General features: G+C 37.9%; 1 protein-coding gene across 9 annotated transcripts in view; it reads right to left on the reverse strand.

Moving 5' to 3' along the window:
* Positions 1-247: 247 nt before the first annotated feature.
* The window catches only part of COL8A1 (collagen type VIII alpha 1 chain), a 536056-nt gene continuing 516881 nt past the window's right edge, over positions 248-19422 (reverse strand). For all 9 annotated transcript variants that reach the window (XM_072812443.1, XM_072812442.1, XM_072812450.1 and 6 more), the window contains 7 exons: positions 18810-18939; positions 12240-12299; positions 11015-11117; positions 8015-8075; positions 7502-7589; positions 1954-2042; positions 248-554 (listed from right to left, as the gene is read on the reverse strand). In XM_072812443.1, the coding sequence (XP_072668544.1) occupies positions 471-554; positions 1954-2042; positions 7502-7589; positions 8015-8075; positions 11015-11117; positions 12240-12299; positions 18810-18939 (615 nt within the window). In that variant the 3' untranslated portion in view covers positions 248-470. The remainder of the gene's footprint in view (positions 555-1953; positions 2043-7501; positions 7590-8014; positions 8076-11014; positions 11118-12239; positions 12300-18809; positions 18940-19422) is intronic.

Raw genomic sequence — 19422 nt, forward strand, 5'->3', positions numbered from 1 at the left:
TGCTTCTATCACTACCACTGCCACCCTTTGCACTGGGACCAGGCTTTAGTTTAGAAAACTGTTCCATGAGCACCATCACACAGATGCCTCAACAATCCTAGGAGGTACCATTCTCATTTTGCAGCTGATGAAACCGAGGCTCAGAGAGGGAAGTGGCTTGGCTAAGGTTGCCCAGCTGCTCCTTCCTTCTGCATGGTAACATTAGAGGCCAGCTGGTGAAGGAAAAACTCAGTCTGCTCAACAAAAATCATATACAGGCTGGTGATACTTTATTATACAGAGAAGTTGGCGAAGGACAGCTTTATTTTTGTCAAAGAATCTCCACCAAAAATTTCTAGTGATTCATCTGGTGATGCAGTTAACATAATAAAACAATAGCTGATGTTTACTGAGTCCTTGCAATATTCCAGAGCTATTAAATGAGATGAAAATCCCAGCATAAAAGCTGAAATTTTCATTAGAACCCAGACTTAGAAAAGGCCCAGCTTCAAAGATTCTGATTTGCACAGACTGAGGACTCCCATTTCCAGAAGTTCAAAAACCTCCTTTCTTATCTAAATGAGAGAAAAGAAAAAAAAAATAAAGTTAAGATCAAGCAAAGATGGTCTTGGTGAATAAATTCAGCCATCTGGACTTCCTGGTAATTGTGTAGCTGTCATGGCCATAATCAAGGAGGGCAAAAATCCTAAACTACATTTTATGCAGAATTAAAGTATTTACTTAAGTAAAGGAAGAGGTACTAAATAAAACATCAGTTTCATTAGAGGGCCCTCTTGTAACCATTCAAAATAAAATCTCATGAAAGAAATCTTATACAAAGGGGTCTCAAAATACCCAAAGTATGGCTAGATTGCACATATATTTCAATATAGGATAGCTGATAATGATGACATCAACATAATACAAATAACTATGGATGACAAAGTTTTTTTTGACACAATTTCTCATTATTATTATAATTAGAAAACTTAGAGTGGATTACTCAGATTTCACATTACAACTGAAATAATCAACTATGGCCTTATGTGCTAACATCAAATTTGTTAAACTAGTTTTAAAAAATCAGTTCAGAGCTCAGGGTGTGTGTGTGTGTGTGTGTGTGTGTGTTTGTGTTTGAAAAAATTGTCTTTTAACTTGTACTGATCAATCATAATCAGGTTGGTCATTCTGGGGATATAGTTTTATATGGTAAATTAATTTACTCAGCATGTTTGGAGGATTAATTCCAAATCTCTCTGATAGTTACTGCCATGGTTAATTGGTGATTGGCAGCCATTTTTATTATTGGACAAACCCTCTTCTCCCCAACAGATACTTCTAAACAGCAGGCTAGAATGAAAAATTAGCCCCATGATACATAGTAGATGGCAAATACATTTTTCACATTTTAATGACAGTGGATTACTTTCATAAGTATATAATAATCTAATGCTGTGGCCACAAAGGCATTCAATCAGTTTTAATCCACTGAGACATCAAAATAATTTCCCCACCTCCCAAAAAACAAAATAGCCCTCTATCTTAAGTGAGTTTTGGGTGAGGGAGATGTGGGCCCTGAGGCAAGTTTATGCCCCTGCTTCCTCATGCATTTATAAGAATGAAAGACAAAGATGGCTATGTCTCTAAAGCAAGGCACACAAAAATGGGCAAGTCCTCCAGGTCTTCCTGTTTCTCAAAGGTACAGCATAGATGTGGCCCCCAGTGGGGTGGAGGCCATTGGTCATTTAATGAAAAAACAAAGCTGATTCCTATAAAACACATGGAAAGGATACAGTGAGGTCTAAGGGAGTGAGATGGACTCTGTAATTGTAGTTACTTCAGAGTTAAAAGCTAGAAATCATTTCAATGGCCAGAATGTGCTGGCTCCTCATGTCAATGACTTTATTACTGTGTTTGAACTCAAGTTCAAGTTGAAGAAAAAAGGATTAAAGGCAATTGCTCGTTACACGGTACCTCGGGAATGTCCATCATCCTCCTCAACTTCTGATCTCTCCAGTTCCAGTCAAAAACCAGGAACTTTAAGGGGTTCAAATTAAGGCCACCTAAAAGAAACAGAGAGTTACTACAGCAAAGACCTTATGACAGAAGTTTATTCAAATTACTTTTTAGTCTCCTAGTTGCTTTTTGCCTCATTTGCTGTCCTCTCCCCCAGCAACTAATCTCTACACACTGAATGCAGCCAACGCTTTCCTGATGGAAAACAAATGCAGCACCCTGAGATTGCTTTCCTTATAATCTTATCACTGATTCTGAGGGAAGCAGAGAAGCTGCTAAGTTTGTCAATTGCTCAAGTGCTGGCAAAGAATCAATCCCAAGCCTCCATCTCCTGAAGCCCGGGAGGGTGAAGTGCAGTTTGGGTGTGGGCCTTCAGAGGAGCTGAGTCCAATGGAATGTGAATGATTATGAGGAGGTGAATGGACAGAGGATGAGGCTGGGGCTCAGTGGTTAATTTTATTTTATTTTTTAATTTTTATGTATTTATGATAGTCACACAGAGAGAGAGAGGCAGAGACACAGGCAGAGGGAGAAGCAGGCTCCATGCACCAGGAGCCCGACGTGGGATCCGATCCCAGGTCTCCAGGATCGCCCCTGGGCCAAAGGCAGGCACTAAACCGCTGCGCCACCCAGGGATCCCCAGTGGTTAATTTTAGACAGAAAAGGAAGTAAATATGAATAACTTTTATTCAAAGTCCGTTATCATTTGAGAAGGCTAGTAAACCACTTAAGGACTCCATTTCTACTATCTTCCTATCTATCTAGAGATGGTTATGGAATGTGGCGCTGGAGGGGACCTCAGGGATTGTCTGTTCCTCAGAGGTCTCAGAGTTGGGTTAGTTTTTCCCACTCCCCATGTTCTTCCTATTGCCCCAATCTGTTTCCTGTTACATGTGGAAACATAACGAAAGCCTTTCTTGACTCTGCAGCACTTCCCCTCAACTTTTTTCTGTGATTATTTCAGTATTTCCCCTTCTGCCTAAGAGACTTTTCCTTCTTCTTCCTCTTCTTCTTTAAAGATTTATTTGACAGAGAGAGAGAGAGGGAGAGCGCACAAGCAGGGGAGCAGCAGAGGAAGAGGAAGAATAGGCTCCCCACTGAGCAGAGAGACCAACATGGGGCTCGATCCCAGGACCCCGAGATAATGACCTCAGCTGAAGGCAGTTGCTTAACTGATCGAGCCACCCAGGCGCCCCTCATTCTTTTTATAATTATAATGCCTCTTATTTATTTAAATATTTTATTTATTTATTTGAGAGAGAGAGAGAGAGAGAGAGAGAATGCTTGCCCAAGCGCCCAGCTGGGGGGAAGGGCAGAGGCAGACAAGCTCAAGCAGCCTCTGTGCTGAGCATGCCCTGACACAGTGCTCGATCCGTGACCCTGAGATTAAGACCTGAGCCTAAGTCAAGAGTTGGAAGCTTAACCAACTGAGCCACCTAGGTGCCCCCGTAATACCTCTTATTTAAAATTCTCTCTGCGAAATTAAAAACGATAAATTGAGAAGGACAGTGGGTTGGTAGTTTTCCCTTAAAAATAATTTACTGTTAATGGGAGAGCAAAAAGGTACAACCTATCAGGAAGGTACTTGAGCATTATCTAATAGGAGCTTTAAAATGCTTGCTATTTGGTAAAATAATTTTCTTTCCATGACATAGCCCAATAAATACATTAGAAACTTAAATATAGTTAATGGGGTGCCAGACTGGCTTAGTCAGAAAGTATATGACTCTTAATCTTGGGGTTGTAAGTTCAAGACCCACATTAGGTGTAGAGAGGACTTAAAAACAAAATCTTAAAAAAGAGAGAGAGAAACTTATAGTTACTTGCAAAGATGATCATTGCAGTATTATTTATATTAGGAAAAATTAGAAATAATCCAGTTATCCTACCATAATTGAATTGCTAAAAAAACAATATAAATTGGGATAAATATCCAAAATACATAAAGAACTTCTGCAAATCAGCAAAAAACACAAATCTGAATTAAAAGTCAGAGGAAATGAATAGATATCTTTCCAATGAAGACATTCAAATAGCTAACAAGTACATGAAAAGGTGCTCAGCATCACTGATTATCAGGGAAGTGCAATTTTAAACCACAATGAAATATTACCTCACACCTGTTAGGATGGTTATTACCAGAAAAACCCACAAGAAATAATAAGTGTTGGAGAGGATATGAAGAAAAGTGACCTGTTGTGTACTGTTGGTAAGAATGTAAATTGGTGCAGCTGCTATGGAAAGTAGTAGGGAGGAAATTGATAACAGAACTACCGTATGATCTAGCAATTCCACTTCTGGGTATATACTCAAAGGAAACAAACTCACTAGCTCAAAAAGATATCTGCATCCCTGTGTTACTGCAGCATTATTTATAATAGCCAAGACATAGAAACAACCCGCAGGGTCCATCAACAAATGAATGAAGAAATGGAGATATGTGTCACACACACACACACACACACACACACACACACACACACACACACACAGAAATACTATTCAGCCATAAAAAGGAAGGAAATCCCGTCATTTGTGAAAATAGGGATGAATCCTGGGAACATTACACTAAGTGAAATAAGTCAGACAGAGAAGGACAAATACTGTATCATCTCACTTATATGTGGTATCTAAGAAACCTAACTCATAGATACAGAGAACACATTGGTGGTTGTCAATGGTGGGGGTTGTGGGGGAAAATGGGTGAAAGTGTTCAAAAGGTAAAAACTTCTACTTGTAAGGTAAATAAGTTCTAGGGATGTAATGTACACCACAGTGACTACAGTTAATACTGTATTGTGCATTTGAAACGTAGTAAGAGAGGAGATCTTAAGAGTTCTCATCATAAGAAAAAAAATTTATAACTATTCAAGGTGACTGATGTTAACTAAACTTATTGTGGTAATCATTTCACTATATATGTATAAAGTCATATTGTACACACTGGACTAATACAATGTTATATGTCAATTATGTCTCAATAAAACTGTAAAAAAACGTACAATATTATGTAGAATATTATATAGCCATTAAAAATGAAAAATTAAAATTTTCATGCCAACGAAAATCTTCCTAAGATATGTTAGGTAGAAAACACAAGTTAAAAAATTATGATAAACAGTTTGATCTCCACTTATAAAACTAAATATATAAATGCATAGAAAAAAGACTAAAGGAAATATATTCAATATTAACTAACAAGTGATTATCTCTAAAGTGATTTATTTTCTTTTCTATACCTTTTTGCATTGTTAAAAAGCTCTGATTGTTAGAAAATCTCCATTATTAAATCTCTCCACTGAGACCTCACAACTCTATGAAAATCAAATTTCAACAATCTATACAGCTTTGTTCCCTCTCTCTCCCTTTCTCTTTTTTAATATGGAGAAGAGTGACCTTATTCATGGGTGGCCTAGAGACACACAAAGAACCACCTGGATTCTAGGCAGGGATGAGGTGAATCTTTAGCTAAGAGCTGTGGGAGAGGCAAGGTCCACCTGCTACCCAGCCAATCTCTTCTAACTCTGTGTCTCGCAGATTTCCTATGAGCACATCTCATCTGTCCCTTCACTTCAATGCCCTCTCATGTCCCTAAGGCAAAAATCCCAACTCTTCAGCTTAGTGTTCAAGATCCTCCCTCCACACTCTGACTTTCTTTCCAGTTGAATCACTGGCTACTAAAGCCCAGGAAGTTTTCAAACAAGAAAGTTGGTCTCTTTCATAAACAATAAAAATTAGCATTGTATTTTTTTTTTAAAGATTTTATTTATTTATTCATGAGACACACACAGAGAGAGGCATAGACACAGGCAGAGTGAGAAGCAGGCTCCATGCAGGGAGCCCGACGCGGGACTCAATCCCAGGACTCCAGGATCATTCCGGGCCGAAGGCAGGCAGGCGCTCAACTGCTGAGCCACTCAGGCATCCCTAGCGTTGTATTTCTTAGGGTGTAAAACTCATTGTGGCAAACTTTTTATTGGCACTTTATTATTATACCAATCCTTTGAGGAAGATACTACCACTATCCCTGTCATTTGAGATTTGGAAAGGTTAAGTAACTGGCCAGTTGCTGGATCTGGGATTTGACTCTGAAGGTCTGAATCCATAAGAGGGGCTTTAACCTCAACGCTGTATCTCAATTATATGTATCTGCGTGCTCTTCTGATTCAGCAGTTTCACCATTCTTAATTGCTTTTCTCATATCTCCATACTTCAAAGATCCTATTTCAATCCTCATACTTCTGAGATCAGTTAAAGACCATTATGTCTCTGCAAAGCCTTCCATTCAGATTCAACCTCCATAAATTTCAACCCCTATAGGACTTGGAAATGCTCATTTGGCCCTTGGCATATACTGCCTCATGTTGTCAATCTCCTTCCATGTATATTTATTTCTTCAAGGATCAGGAGCTCCTTGAGAGGGAAAAGCTGTGGAACTAGGAAGGCCTAGACTGAGAGACTGTGGGAGAGCCACTTAACCCTTCAGAGCATCAGAGTTTTTTTTTTTTTTTTTTTTTTTTTTTAGCATCAGAGTTTTATTCAGAAATAAAAATGTTAGACTGCAAGGGTGCCATGAATATTTAATGAGATACCTAGGAATGTTTAGCGTAGCACCAGTGCAAGTATGAACTCAAAAAATATTTCCTTTCCTTGTCCGGGGCTGCCAAGTTTGTTACTTCTTTGTAATTGCAGACTTTTGTATATAGTGGGTTCATTTAACCCTGGATGATTTTCATCTGGAAGGAAACATTAGTATTTTAAGCTTTTGTTTGCTTCTTGGCAAATGACCAGCTCTATACTGAGCTATTACATTGATGAACACATTTCTTTTAGATATATAAAAAAATCTAGGAAAAGCTCCAGTTACAAAACAAAGTTCTATTAGTGTATTAAATAAGTAATTTGGAAATGATTATTGAAAAGAAATCTTTAATCGTCTGGCAGGTAAAATAGGTAATAAGATCATCAGCAGATTAACAGGTTTTAGGCTACTGACTTTGAGAGAGCCAAGAAATTATAAAAACCCGCTGGTGGATGCTGTCTGGAATACTTTCTGGGTAAAGTACTAAAAGAGAAATGCATCTGGGAGAAATATTCTAGGATACCTATATTTCATCCATTGAAACTGCATTTTTGTTTCAACATGTTTTATACAAAAGCCTTCAACTGAAATAGGAGTCTTGGGAAACTAAGATTCAATTAATTAAGAGGGAAATACTCAACTCATCCAGCTCTACAAATTCTGGAGGTTGCAAATTGGTGGAATGAATTGTGGATCCACTAACTTGCTTAAAAAGCAACTGGAACTGCAGTTTGCCACAATCCTTACTATTCCCTATTGCATTATACTTATGCTGGCCAGCTTTACTGACAAAAGACTATTTCCAACTCCCAAATTAACACAGAAGTCTGGTTTCACTACATTACAAACGCAGTTTCTTAAATTCACATGGGGTTAAGGGAAACTCCTAGTTCTGAGTAGGCATATCAATGCCTCTCTTCATACCTTGTTTAATGAGTTCTTTAATCCTCCCTGGTGTTCCGACACCCAGGTGTACAACACGCTTCTCCAGCAGCTTTACCTGCTCCTGGACCTATTTTTCCAAGATGGAAGAGTTGAAAGAAAAGAAGAGTCATTAGAAAGTGATCATAGGCGCTATATTTAAAAGTTAAGGAAGTAAAAAAGTAAATGGGGCTACCTTTGTTTAGGCCCAACTTCCGGTGCAAAGAAGGTTAATTAACAGACAGAAAAGCATCACTCTGTAAAATTGGTACATCTTCAAAGAACCCAGGGGTCAAACCTCAGCTCCTAGGCAGGAATTGTGGAGCACAGAGAAGCAACTATTGTTGGGGCAGGTGGGCATGCAGAGGCAGGGAATGTAAAGAACACCAGAACAGCTGTTAAATATGTTATATAAGGAGGCATCAAAGAAAACACCTGCTAAGGAGATAAGAAAAACCAAGGAGTGGCCCTTAGATAACTTACATTCCCCATCAGGACCCACAGGGCCTTGCTTACCTTTATGTGTTTTGCAAATAATTTCATAACTTTGCTGTCTCCTCTGAATGCTGTCATCGACCTAAGGAAAAAAAAAGATCAATGCCTAAGAAAACTTACTCATTGAGGGCCACTTTGACTACTTAAGTTTTATGTCTTGCTTTAAAGAGAGTATGTGTATTTATGTGTATAACTGAGAGCATGTGCATGTTTATATATACACAGACGCAAAAACTTCTGAGATTTTCAGGTCAGCCCATCTCTGGAAGGAAAGTGAGGAAGCCTTTAATTCAGGCACGTATCTGGGTTGGCTTTGACTTTTCATACACAAGGTTAACTCTACTCAAGTTTCCTTGATAACTGAAACATATGTATCTGCCCTTCATCTGTAATATAGGATTTCTGATTTCAGATCCCTGGCAGGGAATTTATTTTTAAACTGTGAGAGAAGAAGAAAGCCTTATGTATTTCAATCAGAGCAATCTCCTACTTTTATCTAAATAGGATGACAGTTTAGGGGACATATTTAACATTAATTCATGGTCCTCAAAAGAAAAGATACTCTTACAAAAGTTAGAATTATTTACCATTAGTATTTATGAATAGGGCTTGTTGTGCTAGCTCAGAAATCCCTTTCTGCAAATCACCTAACCTTGAAGTGGATCATAATATTACCAAAGACACAGAAGAACACAGAATTGGTAAATGAAGTGTGACAACATAGTGCTTTTATGCCCTTTGGAAAGGTATTTATGTATAGTGAAAGCTCAAATCAATGTGACGGCTTGTTTTTAAGAGGCCATCCCCAGGCCAACCTCTTTGCCATTAATATTTGAACTGAAATGAGTTCTGTGGTGGTAGTTTTTAAAACACTGAAAAGTCAATGTGAACTACTATGATTTCAGAACCAGCAAGTACAGCTACCCAAAAACAGTTGGAGTCTTGAAGATCAATTGTGTTTAGAGAGGAAATAGTTGCATGGAACACTTTTGTTTTGCTGAAAGCCTGTGTGATACAATTTAATGTGTGTGCCTCATGGGGAAAGGAGATTTTGAAGAATTTAAAAACGACTTTTCTAAATTTGTAATCAGATTAGTTTGTTTAGAAAAATAGATGCTAAATAACTACTGAGAGTCTACATTTGAACGTTAATTTATTTTCTCCAGGACTTGGATTTTCCTTTGTTTTGTCTCCTGTCAAAGCCTGGTGCAGAGCCTGGCTCTGGAAGAGGGCTAGTTCCATTAGTAAATTCCATTTTATTCTGATGTCTCTTCTCTGAAAGCTCAATGTTACCACTGATCCAGTGGAAGCATTTTCTTTTTTCCTACAAAAACTAAACTAAATGAAAGGGTATGTGAAAGCACTTAGTAAAGCACTGACAAATTATCTTTAAAACATAATTTTTATATTAAAAATTTCAGTCTATTTGAATTTACCTTGGTATAAGAAGTGAGATAGGGATCCAACTTTACTTTTCCAGATGGCTACCCAGTTGTTCCAACACCATTTATTAAATAATCCATCTTTCCCTACTGATTTGTCACCTTTGCCATATGTTAGGCTTTCATAGGCATATGGGCCTACTTCTGGACTTCCAATTCCGTTCCCCTGGTGTGATCTGGCATGCATATGCCAGTTCCATACTGTTTTAGTAAGTGAGACTTGGTAATATATATCTATTGGTAATCTGATAATACTGAAGGCATAGTATCCTCTAATACTCTTTATCAGAGTTTCTCCAGCCACTTTTCTTCTGGGTTTTCTCTTATGAGCTTAGCTTCTTTTAAAAATTTGAACTTTAGCTTATCTGGCTAGAAAACCAATTCTATTGGGGTTATATTGGGAATCTGTGAAATTTATAATTATTCTAGGTAAAACAGACATCTTTACAATATTGACTCTTCCCTTCCCACCTTTTTAAAGATTTTTATTTATTTATTTGACAGAGAGAGAGAGAGAGAGAGAGAGAGAGAGAGAGAGAGAGAAAGAGCGCACAAACAAGTACAAGCAGGGGCAGTGGCAGAGGGAGAGAGACGAACAGACTCTCCACTGAGCAGGAAGCCTAATGAGGGGCTTCATCCCAGCACCTTGGGACCATGACCTGAGCTGAAGACAGAGAGTTAACCAACTGAGCCACCCAGGTGCCTCTATATTGACCCTTCCTATTCAACGACATGGTATGCCCTTTTGTTCAAGATCTTCTGAGTCACAGAGCACTTATGTAGCTTACTGAGTTAAGCATCCAGCTCTTGATTTCGGCTCAGGTTGAGATCTCAGGGTTGTGAGATCGAGGCCCACATCAGGCTCTATGCTGGGCATGGAACCTGCTTAAGATTCTCTCTCTTTTTCTCCCTCTGCCCTCACTCCCTCTTAAAAAAAAAAAATCTGAGTTACTTATGTAATACTTTCTTTATATAGATTTTGGTAAGTTTATTACTTGTTCTATTTTTTTCTTGTTATCCTTTTAAATTAGATCTTTTCTTCCATTATTTTTTCCAATCAGTTATATTATTTCATTGCTTTTACTCTTGCCCTCTATAACATATGTTCTCCACACAGCAGAGAAAGTGATCCTTTTGAATTCAGATCATAAGACTCCTCGGCTCAAAATCTTCCAAAACCATCACATCTCAGGGCCTTTTTGTGCTTACTGTCCAGTCTATCTGTAATGCTTTTCTTCTAGATATCTGCTTGGTATTCTCCTTCACTTTTTTCATGTCTCTGCTCAATGTCAATCTCCTTAGAGAAGCTTACTGTGACAACTCTTTTTAAAAGTAACCCCTCAACCCCCTCTATCCCTTTGCCATATTTTACTTTTTCTTATATAACTCAACATTATCTGACATTGTAACGTATATGTACTTGTTTGTTGCCTATCTCCCTCACTAGAAAGTAAGTTCCATGACAGAAGGGATTCCGTCTGTTTTATGCATTGTTGCATCTCTAGCATAGAACACATCAGCTTGACACATATCAGTTACTCAGAAAATGCTTACAAAACAAATAGGTGAAGTGTCTAACCTAATGAGCTCCAAGGCCCGGACAGCAGAGCTGCAGATGATCAGCATCAGAACCGATTTCTTCTCATTATGGTTTTTCCGAAGTTTTACCCACTTAGGGCAGACTGAAAAAAGACCATAAGAAAAGTTTTACTCTAAATATAGGAAAATAGGGCCCCTAAAATTGAGTATTCTTTAATTATTCTTTGTTAGTGTTTAATTAAAGTAAAATATAATAAGTACTGTCCAGATTCTATTCTCTGGCTATTCTAGATATTAGATTAAAATGAAATATCATTAACTTATAACATAAAACACATAATATGCCAAGTAGCTAAATGTGACTAGTTTTAGGACCAAGTAAAAAAAAAGGCTGGAATAATACATTTTTGATAATTTATGTTTGATGCTTGAAGGCAAAGACTAAATAGGAAAAGAACTCTGATTCAATAATGTTAAATTTTAAAGAAACACTCAAGATAAAAATGGAAATGACATTTAAAAATAGCAAGTATTTATTAAACATGAACACTGTTCTCACAATCCAGTGAGGTTGATTCTACTATTACCTATATTTATACTTGCTGAATTTGAGGCGGAGAAGGGTTTATGAACTCAAGTTGAGTGTCATCAGAGCTGATTTGAGTTTGAAAAAAGAATGTTAAATCTCTATATCTAAATTATTTCATTGTCAACCACAAATAGGTGACTACCTAATATGAATAATATTTAGCTTATTACTGGCTACATACAATATATATTGAAAAGATGAAATCAGATTGTGCAGTAAATATCCATGGTCTGAGTTCTGAGCATGTGAACAGAATTTCAGAATTTTACAGCTAGAATAGAGATCACATGTCCAACTTCCTTATCTTTCAGATAACAAAATCAAGTCCCAGAAGAGTACTCAGAGATCTGTCCCAGATCAAACAGCAAATTAGTGAGGGTCTTGGAACTAGAACACTTAATTATTCTCTGGATTCCTATATCAATACTTCTAATGTATTATAAACCAAAAATGAGACTAAAACCCAAATAATCAAAGCCAGAGCAAAACAAGAATAAGCTTAAATAAACAGAAATTAATATCAAGATTAAGAAAAACCTCCATTTCAAATCCATTTGAGGTGGAAAGTTCTGCTTTTAAATGTAGTTTTAAAAGTTTTTAAAGAGATGGATCTTATGTTTAAATGGAGTAATAACAAGTTGGTGAAGAATTTAAAAGAAAATTAGAGTTTACTTACTTTCTCTTAGGTATGATGAAAGACTATGAGTCAAATCATTGGCCTTGAGAAAACAGGAGTCTAGAACACAACAAACATGTTTTGTAGAGGATTTTGCAAAAACACACATGATCAAAATAGGTTCATTGTGAATTGTGCCTTCTTGAAAAATATTGTAAAACATTAGTGAATGAGGGCTCATTATATATTTGAAAGTGTTGTTCAGTATTTAAAGCAACAGCAGCAATAAGAACAAGTAAACTTTTAACTGTCTATAATTTCTTAGAGTAATGAAATAGAAGCTTGTTCTATCATTCAATGACTAATGAAGCATGTTTATTTTTCAAATCCATAGAACAGGCAATATACAAAGATAAAGGGGGAACAGCTAACAAATCTATGTACAGATGCTCAAACTAGTCATCCTAGAAGGGCATATTACAATGATGGGATAATACTTTACACACACATTAGAATGGCAGTTATTAGAAAGATGTATAATACTAAGTATTGTGAAGAATGTAGGGTAATAAGCCTCTTGTGAAATGTAGGTGAGGTGTAAACTGGTAATAGCTATTCTAGAAAGTGGTAAAATTAAGTTGTGTATACCCTATGACCCCATGATTACATTCCTGAGTAAAGAATGGAAAGACAGTCTTACGTGGTCTATAAGAGACATATACAAGTATATTCATCCTAGCATTATTTGTGATAGCAGGGGGCAGAAAGCAACCTCAGTGTCTGTATCTGAGAAAAATCAATGACCATATGTGCTACATAGCATTTAGAAGCAGTGAACTCCATATGCACAAGGCCATACCGGCATATCTCAAAAAAGTGCTCAGTGAGGAAAGAAACAGAATGAGAAATTCAGCACATCATTTAGATAAATTGTAAAATGTACACCCATACAACAATATGACATTTTACCATCAAATATACATATTTAAAAGCATGTATTAACACATTAGAGTGAATGCTATGGAAAAGTAAAGAGGAGTGTAGATTGAGGAAGAGTGGGAATAAGCCAATAGGATCCAACAATACATTAAGAAGATTATTCACCATGACCAAGTGGGATTTATCCCTGGGATGCAAGGCTGGTTCAACACTCGTAAAGCAATCAATGTGATTGATCATATCAGCAAGAGAAAAAACAAGAACCATGTGATCCTCTCAATAAATGCAGAGAAAGCATTGGACAAAATACAGCATCCATTCCTGATAAAAACTCTTCAGAGTGTAGGGATAGAGGGAACATTCCTCAGCATCTTAGCCATCTACGAAAAGCCCACAGCAAATATCATTCTCAATGGGGAAACACTGGGGGCCTTTCCCCTAAGATCAGGAACAAGACAGGGATGTCCACTCTCACCACTGCTATTCAACATAGCACTAGAAGTTCTAGCCTCAGCAATCAGGCAACAAAAAAGAAATAAAAGGCATTCAAATTGGCAAAGAAGAAGTCAAACTCTCCCTCTTCGCAGATGACATGATACTGTACATAGAAAACCCAAAAGACTCCACTTCAAGATTGCTAGAACTCATACAGCAACTCGGCAGTGTGGCAGGATACAAAATCAATGCCCAGAAATCAGTGGCATTTCTATACACTAGCAATGAGACTGAAGAAAGAGAAATTAAGGAGTCAATCCCATTTACAATTGCACCCAAAAGCCTAAGATACCTAGGAATAAACCTAACCAAAGAGGTAAAGGATCTATACCCTAAAAACTACAGAACACTTCTGGAAGAAATTGAGAAGACACAAAGAGATGGAAAAATATTCCATGCTCATGGATTGGAAGAATTAATATTGTGAAAATGTCTATGCTACCCAGGGCAATTTACATATTTAATGCAATCCCTATCAAAATACCATGGACTTTCTTCAGAGAGTTGGAACAAATCATCTTAAGATTTGTGTGGAATCAGGAAAGACCCCGAATAGCCAGGGGAATATTAAAAAAGAAAACCATATCTGGAGGCATCACAATGCCAGATTTCAGGTTGTACTACAAAGCTGTGGTCATCAAGACAGTGTGGTACTGGCACAAAAACAGACACATAGATCAATGGAACAGAACAGAGAATCCAGAAGTGGACCCTCAACTTTATGGTCAACTAATATTCTACAAAGCAGGAGAGACTATCCACTGGAAAAAAGACAGTCTCTTCAATAAGTGGTGTTGGGAAAATTGGACAGCCACGCGCAGAGTAATGAAACTAGACCATTCTCTGACACCATACACAGAGATAAACTCAAAATGGATGAAAGGTCTAAATGTGAGACAAGATTCCATCAAAATCCTAGAAGAGAACACAGGCAACACCCTTTTTGAACTTGGCCTCAGCAACTTCTTGCAAGATACATCCGTGAAGGCAAAAGAAACAAAAGCAAAAATGAATTATTGGGACTTCATCAAGAAGCTTCTGCATAGGGATCCCTGGGTGGTGTAGTGGTTTGGCGCCTGCCTTTGGCCCAGGGCGCGATCCTGGAGACCCGGGATCGAATCCCACGTCGGGCTCCCGGTGCATGGGGCCTGCTTCTCCCTCTGCCTGTGCCTCTGCCTCTCTCTCTCTCTCTGTGACTATCATAAATAAATAAAAATTAAAAAAAAAAAAGAAGCTTCTGCACAGCAAAAGAAACAGTCAACAAAACTAAAAGACAACCTACAGAATGGGAGAAGATATTTGCAAATGACGTATCAGATAAAGGGCTAGTTTCCAAGATCTATAAAGAACTTATTAAACTCAACAGCAAAGAAACAAACAACCCAATCATGAAATGGGCAAAAGACATGAACAGAAATCTCACAGAGGAAGACATAGACAAGGCCAACAAGCATATGAGAAAATGCTCCGCATCACTGGCCATCAGGGAAATACAAATCAAAACCACCATGAGATACCACCTCACACTTTGAGAATGGGGAACATTAACAAGGCAGGAAACAAATGTTGGAGAGGGTGCAGAGAAAGGGGAACCCTCTTGCACTGTTGGTGGGAATGTGAACTGGCGCAGCCACTCTGGAAAACTGTGTGGAGGTTCCTCAAACAGTTAAAAATACATCTGCACTATGACCCAGCAATTGCACTGCTGGGGATTTACCCCAAAGATACAGATGCAATGAAACGCCGGGACACCTGCACCCCGATGTTTATAGCAGCAATGTCCACAATAGCCAAACTGTGGAAGGAGCCTCGGTGTCCATCGAAAGATGAATGGATAAAGAAGCTGTGGTCTATGTATACAATGGAATATTCCTCAGCCATTAGAAACGACAAATACCCACTATTTGCTTCGATGTGGAAGGACCTAGAGGGTATTATGCTGAGTGAAGTAAGTCAATCGGAAAAGGACAAACATTATATGGTCTCATTCATTTGGGGAATATAAAAAATAGTGAAAGGGAATAAAGGGAAAGGAGAGAAAATGAGTGAAAATATCAGAGAGGGTGACAAAACACGAGAGTCTCCTAATTCTGGGAAATGAACAAGGGGTAGTGGAAGGGGAGGTGGGTGGGGGGTTGGGGTGACTGGGTGACGGACACTGAGGGGGGGCACTTGGCGAGATGAGCACTGGGTGTTATGCTATATGTTGGCAAACTGAACTCCAATAAAAAAAAACCCATTGCATGAATAATAAATTGCTGTTTTACAAAGAAGATTAACTCAAAAACTTCACACAGCAGATTTTAGATGTACTTCCATTAAGGATATAAATACTGTAGCATATTATAAACAAATTATTATAATTTGTTTAAATAAATAGTATTATAAACAAACAAAAAAGTGGGAATAACGTATCAAAACACAATACAACACCACAGTAAAAGACAATATAACACTGAAATAAAATATAGGGGCCTTGCTCAACCAAGGACTATCACAGTCTAGCAATTATGTAGCATTATTAACTACATCCAAGATGTATAAAAAAAGCAAAATCAAGTTTACCACTCTAATTCTTTCTACAAGAAAAAGGCTTTCTATAAATACAGAAGAGTGCTCAGGAGTAAGCTATTACTAAATTAAATGACATTTATATTGTGACCCAGCATATACAACTCACATTTTGTGAGTTAACTTCAAAGATGTTGCTTCCTATACAGCTGTAGAGCCTTTGATGGTCTTTAAAACTGTAATTTCCCAAGCCTCCATATGATTAACCTCACCTGGAGAACTTTACGAAAGATCCAGATTGCTGGGACGGACTCCTTTTGTTAGTAAGTCAGAATTCCTTTGGGGTGGGCCTGGGAATTTGTTTTTTAAGTTCTTGGGTGATTCAGTTGCTGCTAGCCTACAGGCATTTTAGCCCTGATCTAAATCACACTGCAGCTCTCAGGAGGACAGCTGAGTTAACTCCAAGAAATTCCTGCCTCAAAACTAATTAAGTGCCCATGTGTATGACATTAACAATGTACAGTGAACAATATTAACTGAAAAGACATGTTCTTGCCCTACAGACACAAATAACCTCAAATCAGAACCAAGTTAGACATTCAGCAAACTAATAGGAACAGTACTTCATTATCTGTATTCACCTTATATTTATGCTTCTGCCTCTGCCTGTTCGAAATAATCCAGTGTGTCCCTCCTCTCACCTACTATGGACTTCCTCTCTGTCCTTAGTCTCGTATGTAGCAACTGGGGTCTTTTCTCCCAAACATTCTCAGAATGCATTATTCACTATGTCTCAGAAGGGCTTAATTTCTTAACTGAAAATAAAAACCTTTTCTTTTTGTCTATAAAAGTTTATTTAACATCTTCCTTCCTTCCTAAACCAACCTATGACCATACATTCTTATTTAACTACGTAACTGAACTGTAATAGAGCAATAATATAGTGTAAACTTACTATGGAACTCAAGTGACTTTTAAAGGTTTCTTCTGACCTCTATATCTCTACAATACCAGGAAACTAATATTTATAATGTTCCATAAGTATACAGAGTAGCAGCAGTCCCACGATCTCACAGAAGAGTGCTAAGGAGGTATACTTATCCTTCTGGAGTTGGAGGTATACTCTAACAAAGAACTGGAAGGAAAAAGCAACCACTGAGTCAACTTTAGTTAAACTTTGAACAGAGGCTTTGTTACAACACTTCATTCCTGCGATAGAGCAGTCAGGACATAGCTCTCCTCAAATAACTATGCCCAGAGAGGGGTGGTTTCTAACTTCTGTTGGAGCTGTTGGGCTTTGTGCCTCTAAAGCTCCAGATATCGCTCATGTGGAAATGCACTCCTTAAATTCCCTAAAGGGTATTCCTTTTGGAAAAGAAACAGATGGGCACTCATGTCTCCAAACTCAATGTGCATTTTTTTAAAAAGCACATCACAAAGGAATTATAAAAATTCAGGGAACAGGATGTTTTCAGCTTCTTAAGCCTCTAGAAGGCATATAGTTGTAATAGAAAAGGAAAATCAAGCTACCCTCGACTTTTTCCAACAGCAATAATTAGATATCCCTTGTTATCTATAAACAGCTCTCCTGGAAGAGCGGTACCCAAACTTTGTGTGGTTTGATTTTGTAACATCTCTTTTCTTTAATCTCTGCTCTGAAGAGTTAATAGGATGTATCAATATTTTCAAATTAATTCAGTTGTTTTAAGAATTTTGCAATATCTTTTTAACTTAAGTATAAATACTCTAAGGCAGTAGATGTCAAACAGTAATAGGTTTATTTAAGAGTCTTTTGGGGTGAGGTGTCAGCTTTGCTAAAAGTGCAGAATTTTATTACTATCTTTAGATAGTTTGCTTGAAAAAGTCTGGCCTGGGACCTAAAACATTACCACAAAAACCAAACTGTAACTAGAAATCTGTGATAAGCACAACAAAACTAAGATGCTTATTAACACTAAAGTTGGAGTGCCTGGTTGGCTCAGTCGTTTGAGTGTCTGATTCTTGGTTTCAGCCTCCATCATGATTTCACAGGTCTCACAGGTGGTGAGACTGAGCCTGGCACCGAACAATCCCCCAACCCCCAGTGGAGCCCCTTGCTGGGCTCCCTGCTCAGGTCCCTGCTCAGCATTGGAGTCTGCTGGACATTCTCTCCCTCCACCCCTCCCGCCACTTGAACGTGTGCACTCTCTTTCTTTCTCAAGTAAATATGTCTTTTTTTTTTTTAAAGCTGAAGTTCTTGTCTATAAAAGGTGAGTAAATTAATGTTTCATATCTATACTTTTGAATGTGTGCTTTATTTTAACTTCTATTCTCAACGAAGGGTTCTTACTCCTTTAAGGATGCTAAAACAAAAAAATGCACTCAGCAATCAGCTTTTTCTTTAAAAAAATGCAATTACAAATCTTTCTTTAGATTGAACAAATACCATTCAGTATCTTAATAAAGAAATCATTCGGAAGTTAAAACTATGAGGTTGAGGAAAGGAGTCTCAGCACAGGGAAAACACATTGATTCACCAGCCGAGATACCTAGGTGTATCATATGCAGTAGAGGAAAGATACACTGCTTTTGCTTTTCCTCATCAGGAAAGCTGACAGTAATAACAATGAGGCTTGCTAAAATGACTAACCCCAGAGTAGAAAGGGGAAAAAAAATAAGGAAAAAACCAAATAAGTCTGGTTGTACCTGGTAGGTTTAGTTCTTCTAATTCAATCACTGAGCGGCTGCTGCTGAAATAGTCCTTCATCAAGTTCTGCAGGTCTTCAGGGGTCCCCGGTTTTGGCTCTGATTTTGCAAGAACATCAGTAATTTTCTTCTAAAACATGAGAAAGGAAGAAAACCTCAGAGAAGATAGATTTTATTTTATTTTTTAATATTTTTTTAATTTTTATTTATTTATGATAATCACAGAGAGAGAGAGAGAGAGAGGCAGAGACACAGGCAGAAGGAGAAGCAGGCTCCATGCAGGGAGCCCTACGTGGGACTCGATCCCGGGTCTCCAGGATCGCGCCCTGGGCCAAGGGCAGGCGCCAAACCGCTGCGCCACCCAGGGATCCCCGGAAGATATATTTTAGAATGACATTAGCTTAGAATACGTTGAATCCTCTGGCACTTAAACAGCATGTAGATTTTGGCAATAGCTGAGTGTGAATGTGAGTTCTAATAAATACACTTGAAAAAACTTAATACTTTTTGGATGTATAGCTACTGATTTGAAGAATGAATGGGTGATCTAAAAGTCTCCTTGTAACTCTTGGTCTGTGGCTTCCAAGAAAACTGAAATTTCTGTAGGAGTTTC

This window comes from Canis lupus, chromosome 35 (assembly GCF_048164855.1).
Source record: "Canis lupus baileyi chromosome 35, mCanLup2.hap1, whole genome shotgun sequence".
NCBI lineage: Eukaryota > Metazoa > Chordata > Mammalia > Carnivora > Canidae > Canis > Canis lupus.